We start from the raw sequence: 20,801 nt of genomic DNA, 5'->3' as shown, positions 1-20,801 counted from the left end.
AGGCAAGGTGCTTAAGTTCTTTGAGCCACAGTTTCCTCTGCATTAAGGAAACTTTTCCTCAATTCTCAACTGTAAAGAAAAAATGATATATAATGGGGCTGTTGTAAAAATCAGATAGAAAACAATGTATACACATAAAAGCTTAGCACAGTGCCTGGCATATAGTAAGTACTTAATAACTAGTAGCCATTGGCTTATCCCAGTTGGCCAGAATCAAAATTCACTGAGAGATGAAGGTTTTCTATCTCATAATCTGATCCCATCCTCTTCTAATTCTCCTTTACTCCCATAAATAAATATTTTATAACTGCCCGTTGTGACCATGTGACCCATTATGAGGTCAATTTGGTCAGACACAACTACCAATTATTTGAATGTAATGGAATGAAATGGAATGGAATGCAAAGGAGCAGAACAGAATAGGATAGATTAGGAAATGTAACATCCAAGGAGATCACATGTAATGAAATTAATACTGTCATGTGCAATTTGAGATAGGATAAAAACTGTATTTCCTAAACTGTATCTCCTAATGTAGATGCTATCAAAGGAGTTTCAAAGCCATAACCCTAAACCTTTCCATTGTACTATCTAGAAGCCATCATCCATTGTGAGCAAAATTTTTTATAGCTTCAAACTCTTTTCCAAATATTCCCTTTGTCTTCTTACAGTAACTAAATAGTTCCCAAATCTTAGCATGCAGCAGTCTCCTGGAGGGCTTGGTAGTAGGCAGCCTTTAAGTTATTCCCTAACAATCTCTCACTCTTAGTATTCATGCCCTGTGTAATGCTTTCCCCAGAGTATAAACTGGAAGTAGCATCTTGCATCTAATGAATAAATGCAGCAGAAGTAATTGTGTATCACTTCCAAGATTAGGTTATAAAAAGAAATACCGAGGCTTCTCTCTCTCTCTCTCTCTCTCTCTTTCTCTCTCTCTCTCCCCTCTCTCTCTCTCTCTCATCACTCACACTGGGAGGAGGAAGCTGCCACGTGTGAGCTGCCCTATTATGGTGAGAAAGGAAACCCTCAGTCCAACAACCCATGGGCTTGGAAGTGGACCCTTTAGCCCTAGACCAGAACTGAGGTGACTGCAGCAGCAGCCAACAGCTTGTAGCCCCATGACAGACCTTGAGCCTGAGGATCCCATTAATGTTCTTGGATTCCTGAATCTCAAAAACTATAAGACAATGTTGTTTTCAGCTGCCGAGTTTTGGCATAATTTGTTACATAGCAATAGACAACGGATACAGGCTTGTTAAAAATAAATTGCTAGGCCCATCCCTGCAGTTTCTAACTCAGTATGTTTGGGGTGGGACCAAAGATTTTGAATTTCTGTCAAGTTCCTGGGGAATGCTGCTGCTGCTGCACTAGAACTACGCTTTGAGAAAACTGCTCCAACTGAAACCACGTTCTCACTGAGGACCTACTTTCACTGCCATCTTCTCAGATGATAGCTGTTTTGGCTCTCTCTCTCTCTCTCTCTCTGTATCTTTCTTTCTCTTTCTCTCTCTCTGCCCACTACTCAGTGGGTATTCTCCTCCATGTCTCCCCTACCCTCCCTAACCCAGAGAGTCCATCTCCTCTCTATCTGGAAGGAAGCTGCCAGGTTATCTTTCAGAGTATCCAATCTACTCTTTAATGATAAAATTCCAATTAATCTGCCAAGCTTATGTCTAGGAAATATTTTGAAATTCAGAAAACTGTTTTCTCTCTCAAGTCCCTGACTCCTGCAAATGAACACCAGCTTCCAAGGTCATTGTTTATGAAACGCTATTTTAAAATTCTAACTCAATTGCAATAGGTAGAAAAGCAAGAAATGGGCCAGGCATGGTGGCTCACGCCTGTAATCCTAGCACTCTGGGAGGCCAAGGAAGGTAGATCATTCAAGATCAGGAGTTCAAAACCAGCCTGAGCAAGAACGAGACCCCGTTTCTACTAATAATAGAAAGAAATTAATTGGCCAACTAAAAATATATAGAAAAAAATTAGCCAGGCATGGTGGCTCATGCCTGTAGTCCCAGCTGCTCAGGAGGCTGAGACAGGAGGATCGCCTGAGCCAAGGAGTTTGAGATTGCTGTGAGCTAGGCTGGCTGACGCCACGGCACTCCAGCCTGGGCAACAGAGTGAGACTCTGTCTTGAAAAGAGAAGAGAAGAGAAGAGAAGAGAAGAGAAGAGAAGAGAAGAGAAGAGAAGAGAAGAGAAGAGAAGAGAAGAGAAGAGAAGAGAAGAGAAGAGGAGAAAAAGGAAGGAAGGAAGGAAGGAAGGAAGGAAGGAAGGAAGGAAGGAAGGAAGGAAGGAAGGAAGGAAGGAAGGAAGGAAGGAAGGAAGGAAGGAAGGAAGGAAGAGAAAAAGGAAAGCAAGAATTCTCAACAATGCAAAATAAATCACATCACATTTCAAATGTTACACCACATGGTACACTGCATTCACAGCTCCCATTTTTCACCTCTCTCTGTATCCATGTCCCGTTGCCATGTAACTTTGCAGCCCCTCCCACTCTGAATGGGGCTCAGCCATGTGACTTGCTTTGGCCAATAGGATGCTGTCAAATGCAAACGCAAGCCTTGGCTTTAAGGGGCTGCACTATTGGACTTGCTCATTTTGCCCTCTGCCATTGCCATGAGAACATGCCGAAGCTAGCCTGTGGGAGCAGGAAAGATACATGGAGCAGAGTCAAGTCACCTCAGTCTTCCCAGATAAGGCCATCAGCCAACAGCCAACCAATCCCCAGCCAAGATCAGCAACACTACGTGGTGGAACCGTGGTGGACCACAGACATGTAAAGGAGCCATGCTGAGACTAGCCAGGCCCAGATCAAAGCAGCTGAACCCTTCAAACACCTGCACAAAAGAAATATTTATCATTTTAAATTGTCTGTTATATATTAGATAAAATGAGCTAAGAAATTATTCTCCCTCTATGTGTATATCACTGATGAGATCCTATATATTAAAAATTTTATTTGTAAAATTTAGTAGAATTTACTATTTACTAGAATTATAGAACTTGCACATCTTCCCCTAATCATTACATGACCACTGTATACTACAACTTAGAGTATCCTTCATTGTATTAACAGGGAGGGTCGGGGTGGACAAGGAGGTGTTTATTCCAAAGACCCCTGTTGAAAGACAGGACATTGTTCCTAAATGATCTGATAGACATAAGTCTCTGCTAACAGTGCATTCTGGGACTGCTCCCCATTTCTGAATACAATTAGAGGAAAGCACTGACTCCACCCCAAGTTAAGCCTTGAGCTTTCAGACTCCTGAGGATGGGAGTGTCTTGTCCTCAGGACAGAGGGGAGGGTAGGACAGATGGGTTGATTTCTACTATTATTTCCTCTTGGGCCACTGTACCTCAGTAAATAGCCTCTATTTTAAAAGTACACATGTGAAGAGGCTTAAACTTACCCTCTTTGTTTGGGCAGGACTGGACTGGGATATTTTGAAACTCTAAGCATTAAGATAATAATGCCCACTGCCATGTGTAATTTGAAATTTGCTTTTCAATGACACAAAACTTGATGGATGCTGAGACCTAGCTATTCTGGTTAGGAACTTCCTGACATGTTACTAAAAAGAAAACTTCTCTATATTTTAGTGGATATTTGTTTATCATTTGTTGGCAGGGATTGTTTTCTTTGTTTTAAATATTTAGCTCTTCTGTTGGGTATCTGTCTACATATGATTAGAAAAGACCCCAGGAAAGCTAGATTTTTTTTTCTAACTGGGTCTCTGAGTGACCTAACTAGCTGTATCCATTTCAAAATGGAAACAATCTGTACCAACAGCAAACTTTAATCGATAAATACAAAATAGGTAAAGTTTCATACAATGTGCCTTGGAAAATAACTTATTTCTGGATATAATTGCATTATAAGAACAAACTCTAGTTGGTAATGTAAGTTCAGCCTATAAATATTTATGTTGAGTACCATTATTTAATAAACCTCATAACTACTCTCCTGATTTTATTGAGCCTACTTTTAAATTTTAATTAGATGTAATGATCAGACAATTATAAAATGCTGACATTCCATGAGGCGTTGAGTTACTCTACTTTTCATCCTCATAAAAGTGGGGCCTGCCACTCTGGATCCCAAATTTAACCTGAACACAGTTTCTTAGGGCTCACTGGGTGTTTATTATCCACAGATCTATAAACATAATGCATGTGATAGTTACGTTCATAGGATGGTTATGTAATTTTATTGACCAGACAAGTAAACTTCAAAATGCAAACTGCATACAAGTTGTAACCTGTAGTTGTTTCCTGGATCAGACTTTTAAAGGTAAAATTCTCATTGTTCTTGATTCAGACCTTTTCTTTCTCTTGACTAAGAGGTAATCTCCTCCACTCTTGGTGTTTAATAGGAGGCAGCAACTTTAGAATTCTCTCGCATTTCAAGTGCCCACGCAACCGCTGTTGCCATTTACAGAAGTTGTGCATAAGCCCGGATACAAAATGAACCCTATGAGGAAAAAAAACGGGTCTATGAATTCACCCAAAGTGCAAATTACCTCTGAGATTCAGTTTCCCTTTTTTTGTAGAACTAACAAGTGAATCTTATGAGTTGGGACAAAAAAACCCACTGAAGTGAGCCTTTGAGAGACATTTGTGCTGCTGATGATAGCATTTTCATGATAATTTGTTAATGTTCTTGCAAAGCCTGGGTAATTTACTTCAGTAAAATCTAGCTTAATAGCCTTGTATATTTGAGGCCTTCACCCTGGGACCACATGCATGCCTTGGGCTGTTTGGTGCCTGCAGGGCATAGCTACCTAAAGGTCTCAGGCTGGCTTTCCCTTTCTCAGCTCCCCACTCCCACTTTTACTATCTCAAAGCCAGTGCCCAGTGTGGGACGCTCAACTGGGGTTAAAGGAAGCAGGGAGTTTGGTGAAAGGTGGGGCAGAGGGCACAGTGTGAACCAAACTCTGGGAGGCATGAACCTGCCAGCCCTCTTTTTAGGGGACAGGCTATTTACAAGAAAAGAAAATGATGTGTAAAAGACATACCATTCATTTTCTTTTCTGATCATAAAAATGATACACATTCGTTACAGAATTTTGAAAAACAGGAAGACTCCATAAAAAAAGGGCAAAGTCACCAATTGTTCTATCTAGATATCTTGATTCACTTCCTGCCAGTTTTTCTCTAAGCAGATTTTAATTACTTTAAGCAAATTTATTGTGTATGAAAACTTTTTTTTTTAGAAAATCTGATTTTTATAGCCACGTAACATTATTTGTATGCACTATGAGTTATAAAATGTTTTTATTACTAGGCAATATAGGTGACTTCTGTTATTGCATAACTATAAATAATATTGCAGTGAACATCCTTATATAGTAATCTTGGTCTCATATTCTAATTATGTTTTTAAGATAGACTCTCAGAAGGGATGAGCAGTATCAAAGGATATGAACATTTCAACATATTTGATACATAAGATTAAGTCAAATTGCTTTGCAGAAAAACTGCAGCAATTAAATAGTATGTTTAGCAGCAGGGTAAGATAGTCCTGTATTAATGCACTTTCACCAATATTGAGTTTTTAATCTGTGCTAATTTGTCAGGTAAAATGACAGATTGAAAGTCACATATTTAGTTTATGAGGACAAAATACATTATGCATAGTTTGGTTTGCTCATAAAATTAACATAGTTAGCCCATTGTAGAGCCATAAAATGAGTCATTGGAAGCTGAAAGTGACCTCAAAAATCACATAATATCCATGAAGGTGAAGTGGTTTCCCCAGACCACTCTTTAGTCTTGAACTTGAGATGAAAACTGATCCAATGTTCCTAAATAGAGATTTTTTTTGTAAAATAAAACTTGCTTTAAAATGTGGAAAGAATGGAGGAGACTTTGAGCTGTGGGCAGGTACTTTGCTTTCCCCACTGGTTTTTCATGGTCTTTGCAATAGTATCCCAGGCTGCTGCTCCTGACGCCTGGCCACTCCTCGGCCTCCCCTTTTGGAGGGAAGAAATCAAGAAATAGGAATTTGTTTCAGAATTAACCAAAGCAATGTACTATTAGGAAGCTCATTCTATTCTGAAGTTATCTCAATAGACCATCTAAAATCAAATAAATTTGCACTTTGGGTGAATTCTTAGACCCACAGGGTTCGATTTACCATAAAAAGGTCCTTAATTAAAATGGATACCCCAAATCTTCTCTTAGTGTGAATCTCAGAGAAAGGCCGTGTGAGGCAGACACAGAATCAGACAAGAGAAAAAAGTTCATAGAGGATATTCCCACACTTTTGCCATTGGAATATTAAAAATCCCAGTGATAATGCCTTTTCTTAGAAAAATACAGTACTTTATAGTTGACAAAAGAATCAATTGCACACAATCATCTGTAAAATGGGAATAATAGTAGTACCTGCCTCACATTTTTGTTGTGGAGATGCAATGAGTAAGCACATGTAAAATCCTTAGACTGGTGCCTCCCACATATGATGATGCCGTGACATGCTCAGGTGTTGCCCAGCTGTCTGATAGGTGAAGAAACAGACACTTGGCGGGAAAGACTCCAGGCCTCGCTAACAGTTACTAAGTGGTAATTAAGGTCTTTGGGCTTTGCCTCATCCATCCATTCATTCCAGATATCCCTGGAGGGCCAGGCTCACCCCTTCCACAGCAAATGTGACAGGTGCAATTTCTGCTCCAATAAAACTTACAGTAGAATGCCCTTTCCCCAAGTCTTATCATGTTTCTATGGTACAGCCATCAACTAGACAACTGTTCTTTGTTTTATGTCTTGCAAATGAGATTAAAGCCAGCTAATAAAAAACTGCAAGACCAGAAAGGCATACATCTTCTGTTATCTTGAAAAATTTGAGTTCATGCCAGCATCCTGGGCTCAACCCACCCCATCCCTGCAGTGCTGGGAACACTGTATTGTAGTTCTTTGGATAATTATCTTTCCCTATGCCTCAACACAAGACTGTCAGCTCCCTGAGGGCAGGAACTATCCTCAGAGTAGCACAGAGTAGGTGCATAACAAATATTGATTACTTTTAAATATATTTTAAAAAGATATTAGTATAGACGCCTTGATTTTCTTTTAATAATCATATTGGTCTTAGTTTGTAACGTTTGCTAGCCTAGATGAAGAGGTTTTTATTCCTCAAGTTTTGGAAGGTTGTTTTGGGCATTCATTTTAGTACACCACCACTGTGCTGTGGTTTTTCAGTTTTAGATGTGCAAAAAGCTCAGTGAGAGCTGAAGTAGGTAGCCAGAAACTAAAATGGTTTCCATCACCACCACCAATAACACTTCTATGCTTTCCTAAGCCCTAAACTCTAGGAAGATGGAGACAGAAGAAAAAAGTAAGGAAAACGGTGAAGACAGTAAAGGCACTGAGGGTAAGAAAGATGTTGGAAAACAGCACTGGTCAGACACGACAAAGCAGAATTAAAACGACCAAAATGGGAAATTTTAGAGCACCATTCTGTGCCCTACTCTTTCCCATGAGATCAAGAGGAGTGTGTGGTTTATATTTAAAAGATACACACACACATATACACATACCTAGAGACAGAACAGAGAGAAAGAGATCAAAAGTGATTTATCAAAAATCAGTGTGGAACTCTTTGGAGAATTTTATTAGAAGTGTTCTAATTTTATTAGAATGTTATTATAGTTCTCTTATTCTTGAGAACTATAATAACTTTGTAAATGTAAAATTAGCCATATTCAAAGAAATCTATCAACCAGAAACATAGTCCTGGCTTTTAAATAAAGTCACCATTTTTGATTGATTAAATCTTACCAAAGTAGATTTTTCTTCATTATTAATGTATTTCATTCATATCAATTCAGAGTAGAGCAATTCTGAAATCAAAATAGATTTCCACCAAAGTCAGGGTTTACAAAGTCAACAGTGCTAATGGGTTCTGCCCTCATGAATGTTGGGAAGCGGGGAGGGAAGGTAGCTAGATCATTTTGCAACTTCATAAAATTCCAGACATCAAATATTGGGAATTAGTAGTGAATAGATGGAGGTTTCAGGACCCTCAAAATAAACTTTTGAATATTAGGCTTCTCTCCTGGTTAACCTAAGCCAAAAGATTCTCTGGGGAATACAGTAAATTTGAACTTTTGTGTGGCCTTTTTATTTGTGTGTGTGTGTTTTAGCAAGCACCCTGGAATGGCAAATGCTTCCTCCTCAGTGGAACCATGTAGATTCAGAAAAAGCCATCTTCCATTGCGAAGACAATTGTTTTCTATAGAGACAAGAAACAAATGCCCATGACCCGGGTCACCTCATCCCAGCAGGCTTTTGCTGCGGCTTCCTCTGAGCAAACACAACAAAGTCCAGAGCAGTCAATCCTGCTGCCGCACACTGGGCCCCCGCAGTTGTGCTCTGCTATTTACCCTTCCTATTAATCTGTCAATGTTCTAGTCAAACATGCAAAGCAATATGGTGGGTGCATAGTTTGATTGGTCATTGCTAAGTAACTTGGGCCAAAGATGAAGAAATGGAACTTCCAACCAACAAAATGTGAGGCCCAATTTGAATGTTAGAAAATGCTCAACAATACCAGCTCATGACAATGTTTTCAGAGTGACTGTGATTTAGCATCCCTTGCACCAGAAGAGTGGTCCCAATAAATGACATTCAGTTCCAGAATCTAAATTCAGGTCATGTCGCTGTTCCTATCGTTGTAAAATAGAACCGTCTGGGTATTTTGCACAGGGTGTTCATTCAAAGATGCTATCATCCTTTAGTGAAGAAACTATTGAGGGCTTTGGTTTGGTACACAGGTGAGCCCATGGTTAACAACCAAAATAGTCTTTGAACTGCAGAACAATAGTCCTTGGTCCAGCACTTCCTGCTGAAATGTTTACCTCCATATTTCCAAAATGCAATCCAAATTATCAAACATTTTGAACAAATTTAATAGCTCATACCGTCATTCCACTTTCTTTCTTTTCTGCTAGTCCAGATGAATCTTCAGAACCCTTCTTAACGCAAAGCTCTCGGCAGCCATTTCTAGCCTCGGCCACTGGAATTAGCACAAAAGATAGAGCCCGTTTGTTATTTCAGCCCTAGAGCCTCAAGTGAACAAATTCATTCAGATGCAAGATGTATTTAATGGAAGTGAGCAACAACTGTCTAACAAACACCTTGCTAGAAAGACAGAGCATGTATTTCCCTGCTGTGTGTCTTCAGAAATCAGGAAGAATGGAAATAGTAAGTGGCTACTTGTAATTCTGGAATGCTAGAACATAGTACAGCAAAGTGAAAGAAAATATGGATAATGAAGTCAGGTTGACTTGAGATCAAATTCCCCCATTCACTGGCTAATTTACTAGCTATGTGCCCTCTGGCAAATACTTAGCTGCTCTGAGACATGTTTGTTCATCTGTAAAATGGAGAAAATAAGACTGGGTACTGTGTGAGTCATCTCCTTTGACTCCTGTCCCTGCTTCACTTTCTCTGACCATTTGCTTCTCCTCAGACCACTGGCAGCTCCAGGCTCATATCTTTGCAGTTTTTGACCCAAGAGAAAAAGGATCCCCCTCTTTCCAGCTTGAGTCCAAATATTGAGAGGAAGAACTCTGATTGGCTTGGCTTGAATTATATGTCGACTACTGGACTCTTGCTATAAGGATTCTGATTGGTCCAGATTGGGTCACATGTCCATCCTGATAGCCAAGATGCCAAGGGACTGTGCTTGGGCTGTCCCTAGAACCACTTGGTGGGAGTGGGGAGGAGCTGCTTCCTAAAAGAAGTGTTAGGTGGGAGGAATACTTTCCTTGGATAGACAACACAGTACCTGTGTGCTCTATGACCTCATTGGGAAAATTAAATAATATATGTAAAGCACTTAGTAACTGGCACATACAAGTATTCCATAAATAGCAGCAAAGATAATGGTCATTAGCTTTATCATTATTATTATCAATTTCTATTTTGAAAAGAATACAATCAACAGTAGGGGTACTCACAGGACACTTAATATATCACTTTGGGTTCATCACTTGCTGATACCAGTTTTAAACCTAGCTACTCAAATAGCACTCTCAGTGAAATATACAACTAAGTGCAATGACCATACCTTTCGTACTTCAATTTGAATTCAACTCATAGTTCAAATTATGGAAATTTCACTACAGTCCAGTTTATGAAAAAAATACGATGCTAATGGATGAAATTAAAAAAATTGATTCATGCATGCATTCCTTGAGCTGTTATATGTCAGGCAGTGGACTAGACCCTGGGCAACACAGAGAAACAAAATTGACCAAGCCCTGCCCTCAGTGAGCTTATTTTTCAAAAGAGAAGCCAGAGGGGAGTGAGAAATGATATGAAGAAAAAAGCAGCAGAGTAAGAAGTTAGAAAGCACAGGGTGGATTTTAGGTAGAGGGCTCATAGCAGGGTTTCTGGGCAGAGACACAAACAAAGTAAGAGAATAAACCCTGAGTATCCCAGGGGCCAGCATTCCTCTCCAAGGGAAGAGACAGTGAGCGCTGAGTCTGGAATGTGGCAATGTGGCCAGAGCAGAGTGAGCTGAGGGAGGGGACAGGAAGTGATGTTAGAGAGCTTGTGCCCCCACCCATGTCCATGTCCTAATACCTGGAACCTGTGAATATGTTACCTTAAGTGGCAAAAGGAACTCTGCAGGTGTGATTAAGTTAAGGATCTTGAGATGGGAAGATGATCCTGGATTATCCAGGTGAGCCCAATGTGATCACAAGAGCCCTTAAAAATGGAAGTGGGAGGCAGAGGACAAGTGATGTGATGTGAGAAATACCCAATCCACTGTTGCTTGCTTTGAAGATGGAGGAAAAGAGACACGACCTAAGAAATTAGGACAGCTTCCAAAAGCTGGAAAAGACCAAGTAGAATCTCACCTAAAGTCTCCAGAAAGGAATGCAATCCTGTTGACACCTAGATTTTAACCCAGTGAGACCCTTGTCAGACTCCTAACCTAGAGAACTGTAAGATAATAGATCTGTGTTTTTTAACCCACTAAATTTGTGGCAATTCTTTACTGCAGTATGAAACTATTACTAATATAGTATCATTCTTAACATTACCAGGGCATTTGTACTTTCTTTACATATCATTGAAAAGTCTCCCTCTGAGTTCTGTTGAAAACCCTAGACTTGTACAACTTCCTAAGAACAATATCAGCTGCTTTTAAGCGAGTACACATGCCTAATGGTGTGGGGGTGCCTTAGCAATAGGAGAAGGAAAGAATGGCAAAGGAAACACGGCTGTGTCTCCAAGCTTTCCTAGAATCCATGTAATGTGTCCCTATGGTAGCAAAAAAATAATTTAAAAATTATTTTATGACAGCATGTAAAATTATGCAGCAATTTACAATGATATGGATAAATATGGAACTAAGAAGATGTTCCAAACTATAAGACCAACAGCACTGAATCAAGAATCAAAATTAGTGGGTGAAATGAAGCAAACCTATTGGCCTAAAAAAAATGTAAAAGATGAAGTGTCTTTCATACGCTACCTGCATCCTGTTTGCCAACAGTCTGATTTTTAGGCACCAAAGAGGATGCTTCTCTCTTTGCTTCATGCATGTCACCACAGACATTCATTTGGTGAGTTCAACTCCCTATAAATGAATGGAGAGAGGAGAGCAGGTTTACAATGATGCAATGACAGGGAAAATTGACATCCGAATCATTCTATCCATGAACATAGCATTTATTTCCTGTGACTTACAATAAAATTTTATACTCTTCTACATAAATTTCTTAACCATCTATGGTAGGATGTAATACTAGGAAGTGCAGGGTTAGTCTAATTGGTTGGTTTGGGGTTCTTTGCATTGTAAATGATGTTTTTAAAATCATTTTTCTAATCATTTCCAGGGTATAGAAATGCAATTTAATTTTTTTTTTTTGGCATATTATGGGGGTACAGATTTTTTTTTTTTTTTTGAGACAGAGTCTCGCTTTCTTGCCTAGGCTAGAGTGAGTGCCGTGGCGTCAGCCTAGCTCACAGCAACCTCAAACTCCTGGGCTCAAGCGATCCTCCTGCCTCAGCCTCCCGAGTAGCTGGGACTACAGGCACAAGCCACCATGCCCGGCTGATTTTTATATATATATATTAGTTGGCCAATTAATTTCTTTCTATTTTTATGGTAGAGACGGGGTCTCGCTCAGGCTGGTTTTGAACTCCTGACCTTGAGCAATCCGCCCGCCTCGGCCTCCCGGAGTGCTAGGATTACAGGCGTGAGCCACCGCGCCCGGCCTGGGGGTACAGATTTTAAGGTTTCAATAAATGCCCAATCCCCCCCTCCCCCCAAAAGTCTGAGTCTCCATCATGACCATCCCCCAGATGGTGCACATCTCACTCATTATGTATGTAATTTTATAGATTATTTTAAACCAGCAAGCTAGCTAAACTCTCACATTAATTCTAAAAAATATAGCTGTAGATTACCTGGGGGTTTTAATGTGAATAATTATATTACTTGCTAATAGTGACAGCTTTGTTTCTGCCTTTGAAAGTTTTTAGCTTTAAATTTTTCGTCTTATTACATTAGTTTGCGTCTCTAAAATATTATGGAACAGCTGTGGTGGTAGGGGGCATCTATGCTTTTTACAAAAACAGATTTATTATGAAGCAAATATAGCCTACATCCCTGTGAAACAAGTAAAGTTCACTTGCATGGACCCCTATAAGTTCTGGGAGTCATTAGGATTTGCAGAGTATTCTAGGTATAGAGGGGAAATTGGGAAGCATTTCTGATAAATGACTTTAAAAACTCTCAAAAATGAAATGACTTAAATTTCTAAGTCCCCAATATTTTATAAAATACCCACTTATGTTTTAATCTATTCGTATAATAGGTTCTATTTTATTATATTCCTTAACATTATTTATATTGCATATCTCTTCTTTTCTTGACAAATCTTGCCAGAGGCCGTCAATTTTATTAGTTCTTTCAAAGAACCAACTTTTACCTTTGTTGATTCTTTTTATATGTTTATTTTCTAATTCATTAGTTTTCCTTATGTGTTTTGTTAAAATTATTCTTTCTTATACATTTCAGGGGGGTTGTTCTGCTGCTCTTCTATTCTTAAATTCCTGATGTGTAATCTTCTTTTCTAATGTATTTAAATAATTGTATTTTCTTCTATTACCAGTTTGCCTGCCTTTCACATATTTTGAAATGTAGTGCTTTTATTGTCCCTATTTCTAATGCCTTTGAATTAGCATTATGATTTCTTAACCCAAAAGTTGTTTAGATGTATGGTGTTTCCCAATTATCTTTTTGCTAGTAATTTCTAAATTAGTTGCAATTTGTTCCTAAAATAAGATCTGTTTAATATTAATTCTCTAAAATTTGAGGGTAGTTTTATAGTCTTCATGTAATTAATTTTTATAAATGTTTCATATGTGCTTAGACTCACTATTTCCCAATTATTGGATTTAATCTACAACTGTTCATTAAACCCAGCCTATTAAGTGTGTTGTTCAAATCATCTATATCCCTGATTTTTTATCTGCTTGATCCATTAACTACTGAGAGAGAAATATTAAAATCTCCCTCTAATGTAGTGGGTCTTTCTATTTTTCCTATAATTTGGTCAACTTTGGTTTTTTTAATTTTGAAGGTTTATAATTAGTGGCAAAAAGGTCAGAGTTATTATATCTTAACAAATTAAGTCTTTTTTATTACATAGGTCCCTTCTTTATCTCTACCAATATTCTTTCCCCCTTAGAGAGTGTTTAGTCTAAAATTAATATAGCCATAGTAGCTCTTCTTGTTAGTATTGCTAGTACAGTAAAACCCAAGCTATAATGTGATAAGTGATGCCCAAAAATATTAATCATGTAAAACATGGGATTATGTAATTATGCAGTTAAAGAAAATATTTTTAGTTAGCCCATTTTGTTTTTTTGTCTTCTGTCTTTCTAGCTTCTGGATAACTTCTTTAGATTTACATTCCAACTCATTAAATTTCTCTTCAATTTTATCTAATCTACTGTTTCATTTACCTATTGAATTTTTAACTGAAATTACATTTCTATAAGTCTGTTTTTCCAATATATCTGATTATACTTTATTGCATCTGTTCCTTGCTCATATACTCAAACTTATTGAAATATAGTAAATGTAGTAAATATACTTAATTTCTGATGATATCAAAAGTCTATGCAGGTCTAATATCACTGTCTGTTATTTCTATTGTTTCTCAGTTAGACTTCCTCTTTTCTTGTGTGTATCATAAATTTGGACAGTGAGTTTTTCATTTTACTTTGAACTTTATATGTGGAAATTTCTTGAAGGCCTGTGTTTAACTCAGTTTTCCAGAATGGATACAGCCTAAGGCCATTTTTAATTAAATTCTCCACTTGAAATTTTTTTCAGGCCCAAATACATGGCACGAATTAGGACTCAAACATTTATGGGGGCTGGCTTGTAGTTATGAGAATTATGGGTATAATTTTTCTCCACTCCACCCACAGTGGAAGTTTAACCAAGCAGCTTTTCTTGCCACCTTTCCTCTATGTCAGGTGTATTTATTGTTTGTTCTTACACTGAGAGTGTAGTGTTTTGAGATCCCAGCTTTGTACTTTCACTCAGCTCCCCACTTTATCTCCAATGGCCATTTTCTGTGTTGCCATCAAAATTTAAATCTTAGTCTCCAGCAGAAGTCCTCCAAGTTATGACACTTAATTATTTTCCAGAATTTCTACCTTCATGCCAGCTCAGAAATGCATTCTACAATGTTTTTAAAATATTTTATCCTGCATGTTAATCAATTTAAGAAGTCAAGTAAGATAACTGGTCTGCAATTCTTAGAAACAGAAAATCCCCTGTTGTGTTTTCTATCTAATCTTTATAAATTTTTTTAATTATTGAATTTTGTATTTATTTGGTATCTAATTAGCTTATTCAACATGATTACTCATCCATTGATTTTTTTTTATTTTATTAGTGAATTTTATTTCTTATAATGATTTCTATCATATAAAAGCTTCTATTTCTTTAAAACATTAAAGAACTCATTTGTAAAACTACTCGGGCTCAGAGCCTTTTTTGGAGTTTCTTATTTTCATATTTTCATTTTTCATCTTTGTCATTTTGTTATTCTAATCAGGTCTTCCATCTCTCCTTGAGTTCATTTTTACTATTTTTGTCCATTAATATAATAATTTTGTTGAAGCTTTTAACAATATAACTTATCACAGAATTCTACATAGTAGTTTCTTATATTTGAAATCTCTGTATGTACTATAGCAAGCACTATAGCAAGAGGGAATTCTGGTTCATCCATTCCACTTCTTTGGAATTGTATATATAGCATCTTCTGCTCTACCCCTGTGCCCCCAGAAAAAATACAGAAAGAAACACTCTTTCCCTCAAGAGATATTGGTGAGAATGAAGAAAGCCTTATATCTATTGAGACAGATTTACCAGGAGTTATACTATTGAAAAAGTAGTAAGGATCTATCTGTCTCTCACTTTCTATTATTATCTTGCTTCCTTTTTTGTCTTCCTGTGCCCAGACACAGATAACCTTGAGTTCCTGGTTTCTACATGTCAAGCGGACCTTGTAGACCTTGGCAAATAGGCCTGTCAGTCACTCTTCTATCTACCCAAGAGTCTCCAATGTGACTGGGCAGTTATCTTCCATCAATTCAGACTGGAGAGAGGGAGAAACTCATTCTGTCTTAAAATGTGAGTCTCACTCCCCAATTTATCTTTACCAAGGAGCTCTTTACTCAGGGATGAGCTGGGCTACTAATATTTCCTACTTTCTGAATCTGAGCTGGAAATACTGAGACAAACCTAGCAGTTCATATCAGAGGAGGAGCTGAATGTCATGAGCTGGAGAGAGACACATTAAGGATCATGATCAAATGGATGGCATGAATAAGTAGAAGCTCATCCCTTCATGCCATGCCATATCACGGATCCCAAGTGCCTAGGCAATGACTACGGCTTACGGCCAGTCAAGTGTCTGGCCCTAGGTCGACCATCTCCATTTGGCCTCCTCAATAGCAGCTCAAACTTAACATTTTGAAACACAATTCTTGATTCACATTTCCCATCTTGGTTCCCTTCCCCACCTCGGCAACATGCACCAACATCTGCTAAGTTATTCAGTTCTATGCATTTTTCTTGATTCCTCCCTTTTTCTTATTACCTGACTCATGCATGCTGCCCTTCAAGTCTCACCAGCTCCTTCTCTAAAATAAATCCTAAATCTACCCATTCTCTTCATTTCCATTAATACTAGCTTAATGCACTATACCATTATTTCTCGTCTACATTACTACACCAGTCTTTTAATAGCTTCTAACCAGTCATTGCACTCCCATTCTTTCCACCATTCAATCCATACTCTACAGCAGTAATGATCTTAAAATATACATGCAATCATGTAGATCCCTCACTGAGAATCCTTCAGTAGCTCCCTATTTCTTTTAGAATAAAAACCAGTCTTATATCATGTCCAGTGCAGCTTTCCATGATCTGATTCTGGCTAATCTCTCCAACTTCATCTTGTGGCATTCTCCCCACACTCACAGTGTTCCAGCCACACCAGCCCTGCTTCAGTGACTCGGGACCCTTGAGGCTCTTTTCTGCCTCAGGGCCTTTGCACACATCTTCGCTTCCTTGGTCTTCCTGCTACCTCACTTGCTTTAGGTCCCCGCTGAAAAGTGATCTCCTCAGAGAGGACAAGGCCACCCTAACCAAAGGGAATCTCCTCCTCCAATTTGTAATTCTTTGTTTTATTTCCTTACATTTTCATATTTTTCACAGCTCCCTAAATTATTAGGAAAAAAAGTACAAAGAACAGAGAAAAAGCAAAAGCCAAAAAGGGAAAATAAAATAAAAAAAAATCTTTAAAAGATAAGAAAAAGAAGAAAAAGGCAAGAACTTGAAATAGGCACAAAATCATTAGCATACCTGGAGAAAAAAATAAATTCATAAGATTTTTAAATAAATGCAATTATTAAATACTTTTAAAGTGAACATCCTACCTACTTATTTCTAAGTCTTAGGTAATGATTTCTAACTTCTCTACTTTCAAGATAAGTCTAACTTTCCTTGAATTCCAGTGACTACAATATTCACTAGTTTAAGAACTTACCAAAATGAAGGCTCAAAATGAGTTAGAAGCATTTGAAAAAGTCATTATGAGCCCCTAGAAAAGTCTAATGCTTCTTTTCTCATTGTAAGTTTGCATAGCAAGGATCTAAGACAAGTTTTAAAATAAAACAACCCTCTCTGAGAGCCATGGGTACATGAGGCATCATTTCCCCACAATAGCCTGGCCCTCTCGTCTCTCTTTGTCCTCTGCAATGCCTCTTTGTAAATCACAGGTGTTTGTGGGTATAAAGCCCATCAGAAGAGAGTTTATTGTGAAGAGTTCTTTCTTTGCCCCTTGTTCTAAACCTGTTCAGAGAGTGCTCCATGCCTTACACCAAATCTCCATAAAAATCAAGAAACAAGAAGTTTTCTGTATGTCTGCCCAACAGCCACACTATGACATTAGTTTCGACAGCTCTGTGACCCGGTATTGTCCCAACTTTATTCACTAGTCTCTTTTTCCCTTTCTCTCTCCATTCCTTTTCTAAAAGCCTTTATTGGCATTTTTTATCTACTGTAAAATAAAAAGGAGGAGGATGGTTTCTTTTTTTTTTTTTAAGCACTCTATGTGGCAGCTAGAAAAAGCTATCTGCAGTTACTGTAGTAATGGTTTCAAAAAACACCTGCAAATCAAAGAAAGACACCATGGCAGTGTCTTCAGACTTTTTTTTTTCTTCCCCTAAAGTTCCTCTTTGGCCATTATAGGGTAAGCCAGGCAATGAATTTATGTGACAGCTATGAAGTTAGTATTAAAATTGTGAATAGTGCCTCGCAGTTTTCATGCCCTTGGTATAAGATCGCCTCAATTTGCAGCACAGCGGTGAATAGGGTAAGCGAGCGGGGGTGTCAAATGAATGGAGGGGGAGGCGGGGGTGTGAATGGGAGGCTTTCCCGGGAGGGGCAGCGCAGGAGTCCCGCGAGAAAAGTGATTTATTTTTGAAATTCCAGGAAGGAAGACTAAAAGAAGCTGCCTAAAAGATCCTGAAGCGCAGGGCGGGGGGTGTGAGATAAATAATATGTCCACACACACCAGCTCTAGAAGCAGGGCCCGGGTGGGGGCGGGCGGTGGTAAATCCATTCCTCTGGTCTTCCAAGATTGAATATTAAATGCCAGCAGGGAGCAGATGTGGGCAGGGCTGCAGAATGGGGGTGAGGGGCACGGAAGGAGGGGTTAAGCGTTTATCTCAATGGAAATTAACCACTTGGGGGAATTAGGGGAGAGCTGGAGCGGGGTGGGCGGCGGGGGAGCGCAGGGGCACCCGGGAGAGCGTCCCTGGGCGCAAAGAGAGGAACTTTTCTGGCGGGGATTTGGGGCGGGCGCGAGAACAAGGAGGCGAGCGGCTGCGGGGAGCAGGGGCGTGCCCTCCCCCGCCCGCGGCCCGCCCCGCCCCGTATTAGCATGCGGGCGGCCGCGGCCGGCGGCTGGGAGGGCGGCGGTGGCGGAGCCGCGCGGGGCGCTTTGTGGGCCGCGGTCGCCTCCGCGGGGGACCATCTGCTCGCTGTCAATGCATCACCTGCTCGTCTGGGCCGTCGCCGGGGCAACGGGGGGCGGGGGATTAAGGAGCGTGTGCATCCCGGCCAGGCAGCCGGGCGGGGGTGGGGGGGACGGGGGGTGGGGCTGGGCTCTCCTCGGCACCCCACACCCCGTCCCGGGACTGGTCCGCCGGGCCGAGGGGGCTGGCGACCAGCCGGGCGGGCTCCGCCGCTTGCCGCCGCCCCTTGGCCTTTGCAGAGACTCCGGGCCGCCTCGGCTTGCGGAGGTGGTGGGAGTCCCGAAGAGGAGCAGAGAGCAAATGGTCCGGCCCCACCTAACCCCTCTCGAGTGCTAGACCTGCGACCCCCGCGTCTACCTGGAGCAGCATAGGCCCTGTCCCCGGCGCGCCTCCAGCAGCCTCCTCCACCGGAGCTGGCCCACCCTGCACGGTCCCTGGGGGCGCGGCGCGGTTCCGAGCGCCCTGTAGTCGCCAGGCAACCACAATGGGGCAGCATCGAGATTAGACCCTCCCCGTTCCTGCCACCAAAGTCACAGATAACTTTCACACCTCTCCTCTGACACTGTGGTCTGACGCCCAACGTTAAGCTCTGGGGAAACCTTCCACATAGAATAGGAGTGACACCTGCGGGGCAGGGGGAGGGGGACGATTGATCAAAACGGGATGATTTCCCACGGAAGGGGTAGTTCTGGAGGTAAAAGTCCCCAGATATCCTAAAGCCCCCTGTCACCTACTCTCGCTCGCATTCTAATTTTGAACACGGGAGAAGCACAAGGACTGAGGCAGCCAACAGCAGGGGGCAGAGCGAGGCTGCAGATGGGGACAGTGTCTACTTTGGGACACTTTTGATCCAAAGTCAGGCTCTCTGGTTTAGAAACTTCCAGGAAAATCCATCCCCTGCTCTTTCCCATTTCCACGCCCACCTCCAACTGGTCAGAGACACCAACTGCACCCAGAAGGTTGCCCACATCTGCCTGAGGAGTCCACGCTGCTAAACAAAAGGCTGCTTAGCCCCCACATAAGCTTCCCATAGACTGCACAGAACAAAGGAGTTGTTAAGTTTTAATCACAACTCATTTTTTTCTGAGCGGGCTTATTACTGGACACTCCTCTGCAAAACAACAGGACCAGCCTCAAGTGGACGTCCACCGAGTGCTCACTGCTGAGTCTCAGGCTGCACACCCCAGCACTGACATCTAAAATATTTCCAGCCAGGTAAAATCCTAGCTCATCTGTAAAGACTCTGAGTGAAGAAAGCCTCAGGTCTTTCTTGTTAGATCTCATTCCAGAACCTGGCAACTCTTGAAAAACCAACAGTCTTTCTCTGACTAACTTAGCAGCTCAAACCCATTTCCTGCAGTTCTTAAAAAGAGAGAGACAGAGAGAGAGAAATTGACTTCTTTGTTTAAAGTTGCACTAAATAAATACAAGTTTGTGATACTGACCCTATGTTCATCTTTTCCAACTAAAATCTCACAATCATCAAGTCAGATTTCTCTCATCCCTTTATAATTCCTAGATATGAACACTATGAATCAAGCTAATTTTATGAGTAAAATGCAATTTTAAAAATTTGCGGTTACCACACAGTAGATGACACTAATGTTATCACTTTGTTCTCTTATCATTAATATACAAGAGAAAAAAGTCAACTATCAAAATAGCCATGGTTTTGACAGAATAGATGAAAGGGGGAAAGTTTGTGTGTGTAAACTTGCTCAAAAAATAAAGTTCTACCCACCCTGTTACTTTTATTATGACTTTCATAAATTAAAGTTGAGATTACTGAGGAGACAATGTGCTCTTTGATCCACAGGGTATTCCCAAATGCACAGAATCATCGCATCATTCCCACTTAGAGAAGGGATGACTTTGAGTACTACTATCCTACCTGCAGGCAAGGTGACTGGAACCCAAAGACAAATGACTGGCCCAAGACTGTACTGCCAGGGCCTGGGGATGCCCAAGGCTCTTTCAACTCCACCAACCTCCACGAGATGCAGTTTTGCACATCACGAATACCTCAAAATGCACTATATTACTATTCCTACAGCTAATGGCTTCATTTGGCCAGGAAGTAGGAGTCCCTATCACCTAACCAGGGCATGGCACATAGCAGATGTTCAAAAAATAGTTGTTGGATGAATGCATAAATGAATCAACAAATGAATAGTGCATTTCCCAAGTAGACAAAAAGAGGAAGATATTC

At 40.3% G+C, this 20,801-nt stretch overlaps 1 protein-coding gene across 1 annotated transcript in view; it reads right to left on the bottom strand.

Annotated features, from left to right (window-relative positions):
- Positions 1–19,051, bottom strand: part of C10H12orf42 (chromosome 10 C12orf42 homolog) — a 133,474-nt gene extending 114,423 nt beyond the window's left edge. Inside the window, exons 1-3 of the mRNA XM_012772685.3 lie at positions 18,950–19,051; positions 11,493–11,597; positions 8,926–9,020 (exon numbers count right to left, since the gene is read on the bottom strand). Of these exons, the coding sequence (XP_012628139.1) occupies positions 8,926–9,020; positions 11,493–11,580 (183 nt within the window). The 5' untranslated portion in view covers positions 11,581–11,597; positions 18,950–19,051. The remainder of the gene's footprint in view (positions 1–8,925; positions 9,021–11,492; positions 11,598–18,949) is intronic.
- Positions 19,052–20,801: the final 1,750 nt, after the last annotated feature.

Source organism: Microcebus murinus, chromosome 10 (assembly GCF_040939455.1).
Source record: "Microcebus murinus isolate Inina chromosome 10, M.murinus_Inina_mat1.0, whole genome shotgun sequence".
NCBI classification, from domain to species: Eukaryota; Metazoa; Chordata; class Mammalia; order Primates; family Cheirogaleidae; genus Microcebus; species Microcebus murinus.
Note: the sequence above shows the minus strand (reverse complement) of the source record. Positions and strands in the feature narration are given on the sequence as shown.